Here is an 18,140-nt window from a genome sequence, read left to right on the forward strand (position 1 = left end):
TCAATGGCGCATAACCAGTTGACACATAACGCTTAATTGTGTTGGAGGCGTGGTCGAGTCGGCAAAAAGCTCATGGTTGAAGAATTCGAACTAAGTCTCGAGTTCAAACCCACTGGCAGATAAATCTCGATCCCCTGCAACACTAAAATTAAAAACGAAGAAGAAGATACGATATTCATTAAACTTTAGGGAATTGATTATAACACTCTAGGAAAGGGTTCTGTAAGAAATCATTTTTAATTTCGCAAGGGCGGCGCCACGGGAGGGTTCGATTTTTCTCTATGTACGGTAAATAAAAATAATAAAAGTGAATTGCAGTGACACCGTTCACACGATCGCCATGAAACTTCGGGAAGATGTTGACAATATTCATGGGGAGGTTTTTGGGTAAAAAACATTTTCAAATTCGCAGGGGTGACGCCCCGGCAGGGCGCGATTTGTTTTCTCTCTATATAAGGTATATAAAAATATAAGTCGATTGTAGTTTCACACCGTTCATAGATAGCCATCAAACTTTTGGGAGTTGATTAGAACACTCCAGGGAAGGGTTCTGTAAAAAAATCATTTTTAATTTCGCATGGGCGGCGCCACGGGATGGTGGGATTTTTCTCTATATACGGCAAATAAAAATAAAAGACGATTGCGTTCGACACATTTTATCCGGGTGCCATAAAACTTTAGGGAGCGGGAGTGGGGGTGGGTGGTGGGGGGAGAGTGATTTGATTTTGCATGGGTGGCCGCCCGGCAGGATGCTATTTGGCGCCCTTGTCTTTCCCATGAGCGCTATGGTGACTACGATCGGTCTAAACAGTGTGATAGACAATGGATAGGATGGAGCGTTACAAATGCTCACTAAATTGAATCAGGCGTGTCCACTGGCGCCCTGGTAGGGTGCGATTTGGCTGCAAATAAAAATGTCTCTTTCGGCCCCCAAAATTTCACATGGGCCGCTGAGGGCCATATAATACGTTTTATTTTAATAATCAGAAAAATTAACTAAGGTTAGATTATTAACTGAGATTTTTTTAAAGTTCGCGTAACTAACAATCGATTAATTAAAAGTAAGAATGACCAAACCGATCAAACCATTGTAAAAAAAGGGATGACAGGACTTAATTATGAGTTTTTTAGAAACACAACCCACAAAGTCGAGACCAGCTTATGCCTGGTTACATAACATTTTTGAATGAAGTAACTGATGTTACATAACCTGTGACATTGTTACGTCATTTACGACATTGCGTTGTCAGGCTAAAAAAAAAGTCAACAGTATATTTTGATGCGACAAGGAAAGGGAATGGGGGTGGGAAGGGGAGTTTAATTTTATCATCACTGTTCAATAATGCAGTATTAAAGAAATCTTCTGAAATATGAGTTTCAACTGCGGAAAAGGAAACAATTTATTGTTTATTACATTATTGTGAGAAATAGGGGTGTCAGAACAGATCAAACCATTGTGAAAAAAAGGGATGCCAGATTAGTTTTGAGGGTTTAAGAAACACGTGAAGTCAAGCAACGTCTGGCGTGGTTAGTAGTTAGATGGGTGACAGCTTGTGAACACCACGTGCTGTAGATTGAATTTTTTTTTTTTTTTTAATTTTTATTTTTTTATAAAAATGTATTCTTTACTTTTTTTTCAGAAATAAATAGAAGACGAAGGTTGAAATTATTTTTCTTGAGTTATTTTTAATCAACGAATATTAGTTTTTAAGTGCGTGTTGCTTATGTCAAAAGGTTCATGTAGACATCATTATAAAATACTACTTTTTTGTTATTGTATATCTACGGCCATACAATGTTGAACATACCGGTTCTCGTCCGATCACCGAAGTCAAGCAACGTCTGGCGTGGTTAGTACTTAGATGGGTGACCGCTTGGGAACACCACGTGCTGTAAATTTAAATTTTTTAATTTTTTTCAAACATTTAGAATTGGGGGTGGGTGGGGGTGAAATTTATATTGTTGACAAACCTGTTTAATGAATATGGAATCTTCTGAAAAGGGGTGTTAGGCTACGGAAAGTAGTAGGCCTAAAGTATTAGGTTGTTTATTAAAACATCCTTCGGAAATTGAAAGCCAACCATTACATATTATTAATCAAACCCAAATCCAAGTTAGAACAAAGCCCAAACCCTAATCCTTGCCCAAATTACTGTAGGTGATAATCCGAGATTATTTTTATTATAACACACCCTTTATAGGAAGAGTCTATTCGTTTGATACAAATATTAAGAATTTTTTTAAAGCGCGCGTAACTAACAATCGATTAATAAAAAGTAGGGAGACAAAACCGATCAAACCACTGTGAAAAAAGGGATGACAGGACTTCATTCTTGAGTGTTTTAGAAAAACAGCTCACTAATTCGAAACCGACTACACCGTTACATAACACTTCATAAAGACATAACTGATTTTATGTAACCTGTGATCTTGTTACGTCATCCACGACTCCGATGTTTAGCTGTTGGACTTTTTAAAAGTGTGAACACTTTTCATGAACGAGATAGAAGGGCGGAGGGGGGGGGGGGGTTGATTGTGTTGTGATTGGCACAATTATTAAAGAATTATGAAATCATCTGAAAAGGGGTGTTAGGCTACGGAAAGTTGTAGACCTAAACTATTAGATTGTTTATTAAACATCCATCGGTAATTGGAAGCCAACCATTATATATTATTATTCAAACACAAATCCAAGTTATACCATAGCCCTAACCCTAATCCTTGTCCAAATTACTGTAGGTAATAATACTATGATTCCTTCATTATAACACACCTCTTATAGGAAGAGTCTATTAGTTTGATACCAATATTAAGACATTTTTTTACATGCGCGTGCAGAAAATTAAGTAAAGAAGTAGGGGTGTCAGAACAGATCAAACAATTGTGAAAAAAAGGGATGACAGGACATAATTATGAGTTTTTTAGAAACACAACCCACAAAGTCGAGACCAGCTTATGCCTGGTTACATAACATTTTTGAATGAAGTAACTGATGTTACATAACCTGTGACATTGTTACGTCATTTACGACATCGCGTTGTCAGGCTAAAAAAAAAGTCAACAGTATATTTTGATGCGACAAGGAAAGGGAATGGGGGTGGGAAGGGGAGTTTAATTTTATCATCACTGTTCAATAATGCAGTATTAAAGAAATCTTCTGAAATATGAGTTTCAACTGCGGAAAAGGAAACAATTTATTGTTTATTACATTATTGAGAGAAATAGGGGTGTCAGAACAGATCAAACCATTGTGAAAAAAAGGGATGCCAGAATAGTTTTGAGGGTTTTAGAAACACGTGAAGTCAAGCAACGTCTGGCGTGGTTAGTAGTTAGATGGGTGACAGCTTGTGAACACCACGTGCTGTAGATTGAATTTTTTTTTTTTTTTTAATTTTTATTTTTTTATAAATATGTATTCTTTACTTTTTTTTCAGAAATAAATAGAAGACGAAGGTTGAAATTATTTTTCTTGAGTTATTTTTAATCAACGAATATTAGTTTTTAAGTGCGTGTTGCTTATGTCAAAAGGTTCATGTAGACATCATTATAAAATACTACTTTTTTGTTATTGTATATCTACGGCCATACAATGTTGAACATACCGGTTCTCGTCCGATCACCGAAGTCAAGCAACGTCTGGCGTGGTTAGTACTTAGATGGGTGACCGCTTGGGAACACCACGTGCTGTAAATTTAAATTTTTTAATTTTTTTCAAACATTTAGAATTGGGGGTGGGTGGGGGTGAAATTTATATTGTTGACAAACCTGTTTAATGAATATGGAATCTTCTGAAAAGGGGTGTTAGGCTACGGAAAGTAGTAGGCCTAAAGTATTAGGTTGTTTATTAAAACATCCTTCGGAAATTGAAAGCCAACCATTACATATTATTAATCAAACCCAAATCCAAGTTAGAACAAAGCCCAAACCCTAATCCTTGCCCAAATTACTGTAGGTGATAATCCGAGATTATTTTTATTATAACACACCCTTTATAGGAAGAGTCTATTCGTTTGATACAAATATTAAGAATTTTTTTAAAGCGCGCGTAACTAACAATCGATTAATAAAAAGTAGGGAGACAAAACCGATCAAACCACTGTGAAAAAAGGGATGACAGGACTTCATTCTTGAGTGTTTTAGAAAAACAGCTCACTAATTCGAAACCGACTACACCGTTACATAACACTTCATAAAGACATAACTGATTTTATGTAACCTGTGATCTTGTTACGTCATCCACGACTCCGATGTTTAGCTGTTGGACTTTTTAAAAGTGTGAACACTTTTCATGAACGAGATAGAAGGGCGGAGGGGGGGGGGGGGGTTGATTGTGTTGTGATTGGCACAATTATTAAAGAATTATGAAATCATCTGAAAAGGGGTGTTAGGCTACGGAAAGTTGTAGACCTAAACTATTAGATTGTTTATTAAACATCCATCGGTAATTGGAAGCCAACCATTATATATTATTATTCAAACACAAATCCAAGTTATACCATAGCCCTAACCCTAATCCTTGTCCAAATTACTGTAGGTAATAATACTATGATTCCTTCATTATAACACACCTCTTATAGGAAGAGTCTATTAGTTTGATACCAATATTAAGACATTTTTTTACATGCGCGTGCAGAAAATTAAGTAAAGAAGTAGGGGTGTCAGAACAGATCAAACAATTGTGAAAAAAAGGGATGACAGGACATAATTATGAGTTTTTTAGAAACACAACCCACAAAGTCGAGACCAGCTTATGCCTGGTTACATAACATTTTTGAATGAAGTAACTGATGTTACATAACCTGTGACATTGTTACGTCATTTACGACATCGCGTTGTCAGGCTAAAAAAAAAGTCAACAGTATATTTTGATGCGACAAGGAAAGGGAATGGGGGTGGGAAGGGGAGTTTAATTTTATCATCACTGTTCAATAACGCAGTATTAAAGAAATCTTCTGAAATATGAGTTTCAACTGCGGAAAAGGAAACAATTTATTGTTTATTACATTATTGAGAGAAATAGGGGTGTCAGAACAGATCAAACCATTGTGAAAAAAAGGGATGCCAGAATAGTTTTGAGGGTTTTAGAAACACGTGAAGTCAAGCAACGTCTGGCGTGGTTAGTAGTTAGATGGGTGACAGCTTGTGAACACCACGTGCTGTAGATTGAATTTTTTTTTTTTTTTTAATTTTTATTTTTTTATAAATATGTATTCTTTACTTTTTTTTCAGAAATAAATAGAAGACGAAGGTTGAAATTATTTTTCTTGAGTTATTTTTAATCAACGAATATTAGTTTTTAAGTGCGTGTTGCTTATGTCAAAAGGTTCATGTAGACATCATTATAAAATACTACTTTTTTGTTATTGTATATCTACGGCCATACCATGTTGAAGATACCGGTTCTCGTCCGATCACCGAAGTCAAGCAACGTCTGGCGTGGTTAGTACTTAGATGGGTGACTGCTTGGGAACACCACGTGCTGTAGATAGATTTTTTCATTTTTTTCAAACATTTAGAATTGAGGGTGGGGGGGGGGGGGGTGAAATTTCTGTTGTTGGCAAACCTGTTTGATTAATATGGAATCTTCTGGAAAGGGGTGTTAGGCTACGGAAAGTAGTAGGCCAAAAGTATTAGGTTGTTTATTAAAACATCCTTCGGAAATTGAAAGCCAACCATTACATATTATTAATCAAACCCAAATCCAAGTTATAACAAAGCCCAAACCCTAATCATTGCCCAAATTACTGTAGGTGATAATCCGAGATTATTTTTATTATAACACACCCTTTATAGGAAGAGTCTATTAGTTTGATACAAATATTAAGAGATTTTTTTTAAAGTGCGCGTAACTAACAATCGATTAATAAAAAGTAGGGGTGACAAAACCGAGCAAACCATTGTGAAAAAAGGGATGACAGGACTTCATTCTTGAGTGTTTTAGAAAAACAGCTCACAAATTCGAAACCGACTACACCGTTACATAACACTTTATAAAGACATAACTGATTTTACGTAACCTGTGATCTTGTTACGTCATCCATGACTCCGATGTTTAGCTGTTGGACTTTTAAAAATTGTGAACACTTTTCATGAACGAGATAGAAGGGAGGAGGGGGGTGGGTTGATTGTGTTGTGATTGGCACAATTATTAAAGAATTTGGAATCTTCTGAAAAGGGGTGTTAGGCTACGGAAAGTTGTAGAACTAAACTATTAGATTGTTTATTAAACATCCATCGGTAATTGGAAGCCAACCATTATATATTATTAATCAAACACAAATCCAAGTTATACCATAGCCCTAACCCAAATCCTTGTCCAAATTACTGTAGGTAATAATACTATGATTCCTTCATAATAACACACCTCTTATAGGAAGAGTCTATTAGTTTGATACCAATATTAAGACATTTTTTTACATGCGCGTGCTGAAAATTAAGTAAAGAAGTAGGGTTGTCAGACCAGATCAAACAATTGTGAAAAAAAGGGATGACAGGACATAATTATGAGTTTTTTAGAAACACAACCCACAAAGTCGAGACCAGCTTATGCCTGGTTACATAACATTTTTGAATGAAGTAACTGATGTTACATAACCTGTGACATTGTTATGTCATTTACGACATCGCGTTGTCAGGCTAAAAAAAAAGTCAACAGTATATTTTGATGCGACAAGGAAGGGAATGGGGGTGGGAAGGGGAGTTTAATTTTATCATCACTGTTCAATAATGCAGTATTAAAGAAATCTTCTGAAATATGAGTTTCAACTGCGGAAAAGGAAACAATTTATTGCTTATTACATTATTGAGAGAAATAGGGGTGTCAGAACAGATCAAACCATTGTGAAAAGAAGGGATGCCAAGATTAGTTTTGAGGGTTTTAGAAACACGTGAAGTCAAGCAACGTCTGGCGTGGTTAGTACTTAGATGGGTGACTGCTTGGGAACACCACGTGCTGTAGATTGAACTTTTGAACTTTTTTTTTTCATCTTTTTAAATATTTATTTAAATTGTATTTTTATTTTTTTTTAAAATAAAAAAAAGGCGAAGGTTGGAAGTATTTTTCTTGAGTTATTTTTAATAAACGAATATTAGGTTTTATTAGTGTGTGTTGCTTATATCAAACGTTTCATGTACACATCAGTATAAAATGCTACTTTTTTGTAATTGTATATATACGGCCATACAATGTTGATGACAACTTTTCCGGTCCGATCACCGAAGTCAAGCGACTTGGAAATAATGTGTTAACATGTAATAAGGCTTTGAAATAATGTGTTAACATGTCTTAAGACTTTGAAATAATGTGTTAACATGAGTTAAGGCTTTCATAAAATGTGTGAACATGTGATAAGGCTTTCAAATTATATGTGAACATGTGTTAAGTCATTAAAACAGTGTGTTAACATGTGTTAAGACTTTCAAATAATGTGTTAACATGTAATCAGGCTTACAAATAATGTGTTAACATTACAAAATAATGTGTTAACATGTGTTTAGGCTTTCCAATAATGTGTTTACATTTGTTAAGGCTTTCAAAAATGTGTTTACTTGTGTTAAGTCTTTCAAAAAAATTGTTAATATGTGCTAAGGCTTTTATATAATTTTGTTATCATGTGTTAAGGCTTTGAAATAATGTGTTAGCATTTGTTAAGACTTTAAAATAAAGTGTTTACATGTGTTAAGGCTTTCAAATAGTGTGTTAACATGTGTTAAGGCTTTCAAATAAAGTGTTAACATATGTTAAGGCTTTCAAATTATGTGTTAACTTGTGTGAAGGCTTTCAAATATTGTGTTAACATGTGTTAAGGCTTTCAAATAGTGTGTTAACATGTGTTAAGGCTTTCAAATAAAGTGTTAACATATGTTAAGGCTTTCAAATTATGTGTTAACTTGTGTGAAGGCTTTCAAATATTGTGATAACATGTGTTAAAACTTTCAAATAATGTGATAACATGTGTTACAATTTTCAAATAATGTGTTAACATGTGTTAAGTTTTTCAAAAAATGTGTTTACTTGTTTTAAGTCTTTCAAATAATTTGTTAATATGTGCTAAGGCTTTTACATATTTTTTTTATCATGTGTTAAGACTTTAAAATAAAGTGTTAACATGTGTTAAGGCTTTCAAATAGTGTGTTAACATGTGTTAAGGCATTTAAATAACGCGTTAACATGTGTTAAGGCGTTCAAATTATGTGTTAACTTGTGTTAAGGCTTTCTAATATTGTGTTAACATGTGTTAAGGCTTTTAAATAATGTGTCAACACGTGTAAAGGCTTTTAAATAACGTGTTAACATGTGGTAAAACTTTCAAATAATGTGTTAACATTGTTAAGGCTTTCAAATAATGTGTTAGCATGTGTTAAGGCTTTCACATAATGTTAACATGTGTTTAAGCTTTCAAATAATGTTAAGGCTTTTAAATAATGTGTTAACATGTATTAGGGCTTTCATTTGATGTGTTAACATGTGTTAAGGTTTCAAATAACGTGTTAACATGTGTTAAGGCTTTGAAATAATGTGTTATCATGTGTTAAAGTTTTCAAATAATGTTTTAACATATGTTACTGCTTTCAAATAATGTGTTAACATGTGTTTAGGCTTTCACATAATGTGTTAACATGTGTTAAGGTTTTCAAATAATGATTTAAGATATGTTAAGCCTTTCAAATAATGTGTTAGTATGTGTTAAGGCTTTCACATAATGTTAACATGTGTTAAAGCTTACTAATAATGTGTTAACATGTGTTTAGGCTTTCAAAATATGTGTTATCATGTGTTAAGGCTTTCAAATAATGTGTTAACATGTGTTAAGACTTTCAAATAATGAGTTAACATGTGTTAAGACTTTGAATAAATGTGTTTCATGTGTTAAGGCTTTCAAATAATGTGTTAACATGTGTTAAGGCTTTTAAATAATGTGTTAACATGTTTTAAAGCTTTTAAATAATGTGTTAACATCTGTTAAGACTTTTGAATAATGTGTTAACATGTGTTAAGGCTTTCAAATAATGTGTTAACATGTGTTAAGGCTTTTAAATAATGTGTTAACATGTTATCATATGTTACGACTGTTATATAATGTGTTGTTATATGTGTTATGTGTTACGGCTTTCATATAATGTATTAACATGTGTTAGGGTTTTTATACAATCATGTTCCAGTGTGTGCATGCGCGCTTGTGAGTGTTTTATATTGTACGAGCCGACCCGCGGTGTATAACACGCCGTTATTTAGTTGTCTTATTTTCTACTTTTCAGTAATTCATAATTTGTGAAATCTACAGTACCACTGCTGCCACTGAAAATATTTTCTTCAAAACATTATCAGTAGCTCGTTAAGGACGATAACACCCTCCCTCCTCAGCTCACCAGAACATGTAATGGGGGGGTGGTAGGGAGCGCGCTTACAGCTTGGTGTTTTCTATGGTCTCCAAGAAGAGAATTATATGTATATAGATTTTATTGTATTTCGGGACACCCTTCCGACTTGTGCGTTTGTGCTGGTTATTTTTTTTAAATCGTGCTTTTATTCCTGTTTGCTGACGTGATGGTGCCTGTTTTTCGCTTGCGTGTATTTACTTTTATTGTTAAAAAGTTTTGCGGCCGTGATGGTGAGTATTTTTCGCGTTTTCCCGCACTTTTTTTCGTCTATACGCGTGAGTGATTGTGCCTGTTTTTCGTGTGCTTGTAATTCCGGACATCGTTCCGACCTACTGCGTGTTTATTTATGCGTGCATTTCCGGAAATTGGAGCGCGTGTAAGAAGACGTGCTTGTGCGTTTTTGTGTGGTTGTGTATTTACGCAGATAGTTTGTGTGCGGATGTGTGTGTGCGTGCATTTCCGAAAATGAGTGCGAGTTTTTCGAGCGTGCTTGTGCGAATTTCTTTTTACGCGTACATCCACAAAATGATGCTTTTGCATTTGCGAAAAATACATGCACACACAAATACGCACAAGCACGTTCGCACACTGGTTCACTCAATTTAGGAAATACACGCGTACACACGCCCGCTCAACTTTTTTTTGTCTAAAAATTTTAATGATAAACAACAATCTGCGAAAACTCTTTGGTAAAGATTGCTAAAACTTTTAAATATTAAATCACTTTAAATTAATGCATTTTTATGCCTATGTGTGAGTTATACGTTTATGTAAAATAACAGGATACACCAAGTTAAAAGCCAAATATTTTAATGCATATCTTCAGTGTTTTAGTTTAGGGTCTTGATAATTAGGTCGACAACCTTCTCAGCAATCATGATAACAGAGGCCTGTAGATTCCCGGAGACAATGTCTGGCATTATAGAGGCGTCCACTACGCGCAGACCACGTACTCCGTGTACTCTAGGATTAGAAATAAATAAATATAAATTATATATATATATATATATATATATATATATATATATATATATATATATATATATATATATATATATATATATATATTCTTAACACAAGTTAGCCAATTCGGACACAGAATGATAGAAAAATGAGATTCAATTGAATTACCTCAACTGAGAGTCCACCACGGCCGTAGGGTCATCTCTAGGTCCCATCTTGCAGGTCCCCACGGGGTGATAGTCACTACATGGCCTCAGCTTGACCAGACACTCCATGTACTCGCGAGATCTGAACGTGAACCGGGAACACTGGGACACGGGCGTGTCGTCAGTTAATTCAGCCCCAATAGCCTGCATGGTGCTGGTATTGACAATCTTTTCACACTCTCTGATACCTGAGGGGAGGATTTCGGAAGGTCAACGTCAGATAGAAATCCGACTATAATGTTTTTGCTCGAACCTCACATCAAACAATCAGGCATCTCTTCGAAGAATGTCTACCCCCCCCCCCCCCTTGTCGAACGAAATAGAATTTTAGAATTTATATACAAAATATATACTTTTACCAGTCTGCTCCCCGCACCCCTCTGAAAAGTTCAGGTGCCCCCCCCCCCTCCTCTGGAGAAACAAGTCTGAAGAAACACTGCAAACAACACAACACACACCTTGTCCTAATTTCAGTTTCGCTTACCTTGAATCAAAACATCGATATCGTCCTTGTCACTGAGATAATTAGCATAAATTATCGGCTTATCGAAAGGATCGTCCGAGCGAAGTGTTATCCTGCCTCTACTTTTTGGCCGTATCAAAGTTGGGTTACACATCAGTCCGTACTGTGCTGAGTCTCTCTTCTTCATCTCAGCTAGTATCTGTCAGGATATTAAAAACAAACGTACGTAGTCACGTGATTAGAATCAGGGTTGGAAAAATCTGAGCTAATGTTGGTGACTCACTTCCGGTGTGTAGCCCAGGGTGCCGTCTGATGTTCCTGGAAGAAGGACAGGGAACTCGAGCTGTAGTTCCGGCGGGAAACTTGAGTTATTGGACAATGATTTGAACGCGAGAGCCTGGTACGGAGGCGAGGCGAGAGGACCTGTTAGAATACGTTGTACAGTGTTTAACTCTACCCGTGAGCAATGTCTTCTGTAAGATCATTCGAACTAAGTCTCTGTTCTACATGGCCTAAAAACTGTGCATGATGTATGCCTAAGAGGATGCTGTACACATGCCACAACTTACAAATGGTCTAAAAAATGGCTTTGTACAAGGTACGATTCTGTACACATGTAAAAGCTCACAAAATGATCTAAAAACTGCATGTGTACAATGTACAAACGACATACAACACATTACTATGTGACCTAAAAGCTGCTTTGTGTACAATCTACATAAAGATTCTGTACACTTACAACAACTTACAAAGTGATTTAAAAACTGCTTTGTGTACAATGTACAAAGATTATAACGATTCTGTACACGTACAGCAACTTACAAGGTGATCTAAAAAAAACTGCATGGGTACAATGTAGAAAAGAAGATTCAGTGCACATTCAACAAATAAACAATATGACCTTAAAAACTGCTTTACCGTACAATTTACAGAAGACGACTTAATACACATGTAGCAACCATTTGTCTTAAAAATTGAAGATTCTATATCCAAGCAGCCACTTACCAGTGCCATTGATAACATACTTGATGATGTTCGCTGGGTCTGTCCTGTAATGGCGGTTCAGTGTCAAGGACTGATTGATCTTGATACCAACTTCAAAGAACAAGTGGTCCTGTAGATTGTACCCGACAGGGAGATCTCGCTTGACTTGTATCTGGAGACATGAGGTGGACACATGTAGAACACTGCACACAGACGTCGTAAACATAGATGGCAACAGATCAACTCCTAGAACATTCTAATTAGTTGGTTAATAACATCTCCAGAAAATTAAACTTTGTAATTATATTTAAATGTATGGTTTTTCTTTTCATGTTATATATATATATATATATATATATATATATATATATATATATATATATATATATATATATATATATATATATATATATATATATATAATAACTTTCAAGGCTTCCAGATGTTCCTTAGGACCAACACCAGACAGCATTAGAATCTGTGGAGAGCCAACCGTTCCTGCTGACAGGATGACTTCATGTCTGGCTTTGACTTCCGTCTCTTTCCCGTTTCTGATGAAAACAATACCTGTAGTTCTGTCCCCGTCAATTTGTACCTATAACACAGTCAAACGTTAACCCAATCTAAAACAACTGCTGGCGTTTGTTAGAATGTTTTATGACAAATGATGCTCTGACAATGTCCTATATCAGACAGACATCTGTTACTGTAGACAGACTTATCACGTACTTTGGTGACAGTAGAGTTGAGCGAGACGTGAAGGTTTGTCCTGTTTAACGCTGGGTGGATGTAAGCCCTGGACGTTGACCATCTCTGGCCGAATTTGACGTTGACCTGAGGCCTAGATATTCCTGTGAAAGAAAATTGATATTTCCTTGTGGTAGCTCATCGATTTTTATTGTTTTGGATTACTGATCAACTAATGTGTTGCAATAAAAACAAAAACAAAGACTGTAATTGTTATTTTAAAACTTGGTTTTACGAGGGGTCGAATTTTATACAAATCTGTGATTGGACATATGAAGTTCTAGGTACCCAGACAAATGCGCACTCTGGAAACTACGCAACGGAAAATTGGGCAAATAGAAAAATTGCGCTAATATAAACTAATTATACTATTACAGTTTAATTTTGTCATATTTCGTGGAAATAAGTTTTATTATGCTACAATGAAATTGTAGTCACTCTCTGTTTTAATGTCTGTATATGCTCGATTAAAAAAAAATAATGCCCTTGCGCAATTTTTAGTGCGCATTTTTCCTCTACGCCTTTTTCCGCTGCGCATCTTTCCGGTCACCGTAGCTCTATAGCTAATGGTGGTACGTAAGAAAGTGATTGAGCAGATACCTTCTTGTGTGGCACCGTTGTAGTCTGGGTTCACAGTGTAGCCGGTGTCTCTCCCAGCTTCAAGCAGCCGGTCAACGATGGGCAGAGGTTCCGTGATGCTGACAGGGACGGGCCCACCTTTTCCGTGATAGTCTGTGGCGTGATCATGTCAGGTGTTACATTTGACAGAAGTTAAGTGCGCACTGCGGTTATGGAATCACTAAAACATATCTCGTGTTAAATCACAGCCGTTGAATGGCATAACTGCGCAATGTTACGTTTTCCAAAAGATTTTGAATATATATATATATATCTATAATATAAGCGGGCTGTGTCTGTCCTTCCTTCCTTCCTTCCGTCCGTCATCGCTATAGATTTTGGGACTATAAAAGTAAACTACGCACCATGCTGTGCTTTTCAGTGCACCGCAGTGTCTTATTATAAGTATTAGAGTAGGGTTTGTTTATATAGCGGCATAGAGCTATTTTATAATTTCCACTGTTTGTACAATTTTGCATAACGTAAAGAAAATATTAAATACACGCACATTGCTAAAACATATTAAAAGGATCAATGTCAAATATAGTTTTCGTTAATATTCCTAGAAAAAGTGGATACATTTTAATAACATAATAACTGTAGGTTAGAAAAATCAAATGAATTTAACTCTTTTCTAATTTTGACAAAGGAGGTAATTTAAAAATACATTAAACTCACGCTAATAAAAAATGTGAAAGCAAATATACGTTCGTCATAGAAGGAAATAGTGTTGCAATAATATAATTAGCAAAATGTGAATGCAAATTATGTGGATGTGTAAGAGGAAATTATTGTTAGAAAATTATAATTAGCATGGATTGATAAAAGGCAATCTTTTATTTATTTTATTCACTGAATGTAGGCCCTTCTGTTTATTACTTATAATTTTTAATCAACTATTCAGCACTATTATAGACGCGTCATCACGTTCATTAGGTGCGCAATAGTTTTAGTTATGAAACTCTATTGTAAATTTTTAAAATTTAAAGTACTGGAAAAAAATGCGTGAATGGATAAAGTGAAATATTGTAGGTAAAACACGGATATTTTAAATACTGCCTATTATTTATACTGTTTACTAATTATTATTCTATCTTTCGGTTTGAGGACAAGCTAGGGGTTTTATAGGAGAGGCGTAGCGAGGGGAGGGCATATGTCCCCGGGTGCCGACCTTAGGGGGCGCCAAATTGGGTTGGAAAAAATTTGCGAGGGGGGGGGGTGGAAATCGAAAGTTTTAGGGCGGGGGGGGGGGGGGACAGGGGTGCAAATCGAAAGTTTGAGGGGGGTGCAAATCACCGGAAAGGGCGCGATTTGGCGCTACGGGCTAGACTGTGAGCAATATGCCTTTATGATTGCATTTAAATTGTGTTTATGTTATGAGTGTTGTGTTTGTTTTTTTCGTTTTTTTGTTTTTTTTTTTTTTTTTTTTTGCGTTCGTTTGTGTTGTGTTTAGTTTTGTTCTGTTCCCAAGTTGGTACATTTAAAAAAGATTTACCGTGGCGGAGCACGGGATGCAGCTAGTATATATATATATATATATATATATATATATATATATATATATATATATATATATATATATATATATATATATATATATATATATGTATGTATGTATATGTATATGATAAACATAATGTTAATAACCATTTTCACTCTTGCTACTTGACTATTAGCTATTCATCGTTCATCGGAAGAGGCATTTTTTAATATAATCTCTACAACTTACCATTATTTCATTGTACCGCAAATGCTTCTAAAACTATAATACTGACAACGCCGATCAGAATATAATAGCAAATTATTTTTTCAAACCATTGCTTCAAAGATTCTCTTTAGGCCATAATTACTTTCCAAATCAATATATTTTAGTGATAAATATTTGGACAAACGGAATAACCTGAGTTCCTGAGTTCCGGCACCAGCATGTCCTCCATCTTCTTGAAGTAAGGTAAGACATGGTTGTAGTCCCAGCTGTTATCTCTGACGTACCTGGCCCACCTGTCAAAGTCGTGTCTGGAGCCTCGAGTTATCTGCATGCCATTGATGCTGCCAGTACCGCCTAGAACTTTACCACGAGGCCAGTACGAACGCTGTTGAGATTTCACTTTATGATGAATAGTCATATTATCAGACATAGAAAAAATTGTACATCTTTTAAGTAAAAGCCATTACTTTACCTACACTATCATTGTACTCATGCCATTATCGTACTGACACCATTATCTTACTTACACCATTATAGTACTCACACCACTATCGTACTTACATCAATATCGTACTTACACCATTATAGTACTCACACCATTATCGTATTTACGCCATTATCGTACTTACATCATTACATACTTACACCGTTAACAAAACCTTTCATTACACCCGGCTGTGGCTCCGTGAAATACTGCCAGTCGTTGTCTGTTCGAAAGTTGAGGGACGCGAAGGCTGGCACGGTGATAAAAGGGTTCCCCCTGTCGTCCCCACCAGCTTCTACCAACAACACGGTGACGCCCCTGTCTTCTGACAGACGACCTGCCACAACACATCCTGCTGACCCGGCACCCACTGGGGAAGGTGTAAAGTAAAAGGAAAAGTAGATAAAACAGTAAAGTAAAAGTAGATAAATCAGTTAAGTAAAAGTAGGTAAATCATTAAAGGAAAAGTAGATAAATCAGTAAATTTAAATTAGATAAATTAGTTGAGTAAAAATAGATAAATCAGTAAATTAAAAGAAGATAAATCAATAAAATAAATTTAGATAAATCAGTAATGTAAAAGTACACAAATCAGTAAAGTACAACTTTCACTTAACTGATCTACTTTTATTTATTGATTTATGTGTCTAACTCTACGTTTACTTTACTGATTTATCCAGTTTCTTACTGATTTACCTACTTTTACCTACTAATTTACATATTTACTTTTACTTTTACTTTACTGATTTATCTACCTTTTCTTTTTTTTTAACTGATCTATCTGCATACATTTTACTTATTTATCTACCTAGTATAAAACTAGTATAGCAACGAGTGCAATAGAAACGTACCAACTATATAGTCGTATTCCGCTTCCAGCTCATCTGGGAATGCTGTTTCCGTAGCTTGGCCATGTATAACTACAAGCCCACATGTAAAAAGTAACCGAGCGAGTAACTGTGCGTGTTTCATCTTAGCAGAGTTGTGTCCCATCTGACTCAAGGAACACGTTGCTTCATTGATCAGAAAAAATTGTGGTTTGTAGGTTAATTAGACTAGTAATTAAGCGTAAGATCTATACGTGATGCAATCCAAATTGTGTACAGTTTTAAGAAGCAGCTTTCGTGGGAGGCTGTTTTAATTAATTTTTAAACAGCTGGGGGAGGCAATTTTCCTTTTATTTTATACTGACTTGTAGAAGGGGAGATTATTTCAATTTTTTTTTAAAAGGTATGGGAGGAGGGGGGGAAAGAAAAACAATATTTTTTAACTGAATGAATGTGCTACTTCTGTAAGATCCCTTATTTTCACATTTTCAGTAGCTGGAGAACTACCCCACACACGTTTCCCCTTCCCCAAGCCATCGTCCCATCCCCCACCCTCTAGAACAGGGGTCTCCAAAATTTTCAGTCCGAGGGCCGCATTAACTATCAAATTTCAGTTCGATGGCCAACTTCTTCCAGGAATGTCTTTGATTTTTCTGGGCAAGTTTCTCCGCCATCACCAACAAACGGTTTTTCCGTGGACAAAAGGATCTCCGCGGGCCGGATGAGAGGACATCGCGGGCCGTAGTTTGGAGACCCCTGCTCTAGAAGATTTAAGATGATGAAATGGTGATGAAATGGGTTCTACACGCTGGAGAGTTCTACGACAAAAAGGGGCTGGCTTGTCGAGTGGTCACGTATTAACAATCTATCCGGGATAGACCTCACTCATGTTGAGCCAAATCTCAAACTATCCGGGATAGACCTCACTCATGTTGAGCCAAATCTCAAACTATCCGGGATAGACCTCACTCATGTTGAGCCAAATCTCAAACTAGATTTTTCTGTCAACAAAAACATCAGACTTGATGTGATAGCATGTTGCATACCATCGATGTTGATCACATGATTCGGCATTCGCTAATTTAATGCTTCGTCTTTTATCTATATCGTTCTTAATTATTTTGTTGAAGGGGAATTCCTCCAGCATATTTGAATACGACGAGTCAACTTTTCATGCGACAAACGGCTCTGATTTCAACCTGCTTTTCTTTCTGGGTTTTCTTCCATTGCCTGTGTCCATCCAAGAACAATCAGCAGTTGTTTAATTTTAGAGTTGTCTCTCCTACAGCGTTTGATGCCCCCAGCTAACCTGTGATGTGAACTCAGGGCTTTTGAAGTTACATCATACGCTCTTAGGTCCGACCATGTCAAACCCTAATACATGATTAGTAACAGGTGAACTCTACTTGACTTGCCCCATAGCTAGTTGGATTCGAAAAGGGAACTGAACTTTTTTTTTTTTACAAAGAAATATGTTAGAAAAACAAACAATCAAAGTCCAATCACTTTAATAACACGCAAAACTCGTACAAAGATGAGTAAAACAGTAAAATAATGACATCAACACAAATCCCCATATGCCAGCCATACGTACAAATAGCCCAAATACGCTTTACGTTCTTTAAAAAACAGATTTTGCGAAAATTAAAATTGTCAAAATATTTTTTCACATAACTTACAATCCGCCTCCATACCACTCATCCTAATTATGACATCAAAACTGTGTTTTTCATACACGCTAAAGTAATGTACTAAGATA

At 35.9% G+C, this 18,140-nt stretch overlaps 1 protein-coding gene and 3 non-coding genes across 4 annotated transcripts; 3 read left to right on the forward strand and 1 right to left on the reverse strand.

Moving 5' to 3' along the window:
• The first annotated feature begins 1,780 nt into the window (after positions 1–1,780).
• On the forward strand, positions 1,781–1,899 carry LOC131949044 (5S ribosomal RNA). The gene has a single exon (XR_009388109.1). It is a non-coding gene; the product is annotated as a 5S ribosomal RNA (ribosomal RNA).
• Positions 1,900–3,574: 1,675 nt separating this feature from the next.
• Positions 3,575–3,693, forward strand: LOC131949046 (5S ribosomal RNA). Its single transcript, XR_009388110.1, has one exon. It is a non-coding gene; the product is annotated as a 5S ribosomal RNA (ribosomal RNA).
• Positions 3,694–5,369: 1,676 nt separating this feature from the next.
• Positions 5,370–5,488, forward strand: LOC131949047 (5S ribosomal RNA). The gene has a single exon (XR_009388111.1). It is a non-coding gene; the product is annotated as a 5S ribosomal RNA (ribosomal RNA).
• Positions 5,489–10,174: 4,686 nt separating this feature from the next.
• Positions 10,175–16,571, reverse strand: LOC131949042 (glucose dehydrogenase [FAD, quinone]). The gene is made up of 11 exons (XM_059310809.1): positions 16,406–16,571; positions 15,716–15,924; positions 15,263–15,455; positions 13,345–13,476; positions 12,727–12,848; positions 12,425–12,592; positions 12,019–12,169; positions 11,297–11,436; positions 11,035–11,212; positions 10,513–10,738; positions 10,175–10,344 (listed from the first exon to the last, which is right to left on the reverse strand). Exons 1-11 carry the CDS (start codon positions 16,545–16,547, stop codon positions 10,212–10,214), a joined length of 1,794 nt encoding a protein of 597 aa, XP_059166792.1. The 5' UTR covers positions 16,548–16,571; the 3' UTR covers positions 10,175–10,211.
• Between the last annotated feature and the right edge of the window lie 1,569 nt (positions 16,572–18,140).

The sequence above is a fragment of the Physella acuta genome, unplaced genomic scaffold, assembly GCF_028476545.2.
Source record: "Physella acuta isolate Inbredline_101_S28 unplaced genomic scaffold, ASM2847654v3 ptg000670l, whole genome shotgun sequence".
Lineage (NCBI taxonomy): Eukaryota > Metazoa > Mollusca > Gastropoda > Physidae > Physella > Physella acuta.

Coding starts and splice junctions, on each gene's coding strand:
- LOC131949042 (XM_059310809.1), bottom strand. CDS start 16,547: ATGGGACACAACTCTGCTAAGATGAAACACGCACAGTTACTCGCTCGG. Junction 11,213..11,296: donor CCCTGGGCTACACACCGGAA/GTGAGTCACCAA, acceptor ATATCCTGACAG/ATACTAGCTGAGATGAAGAA. Junction 10,345..10,512: donor GTGGTGGACTCTCAGTTGAG/GTAATTCAATTG, acceptor TTCTAATCCTAG/AGTACACGGAGTACGTGGTC.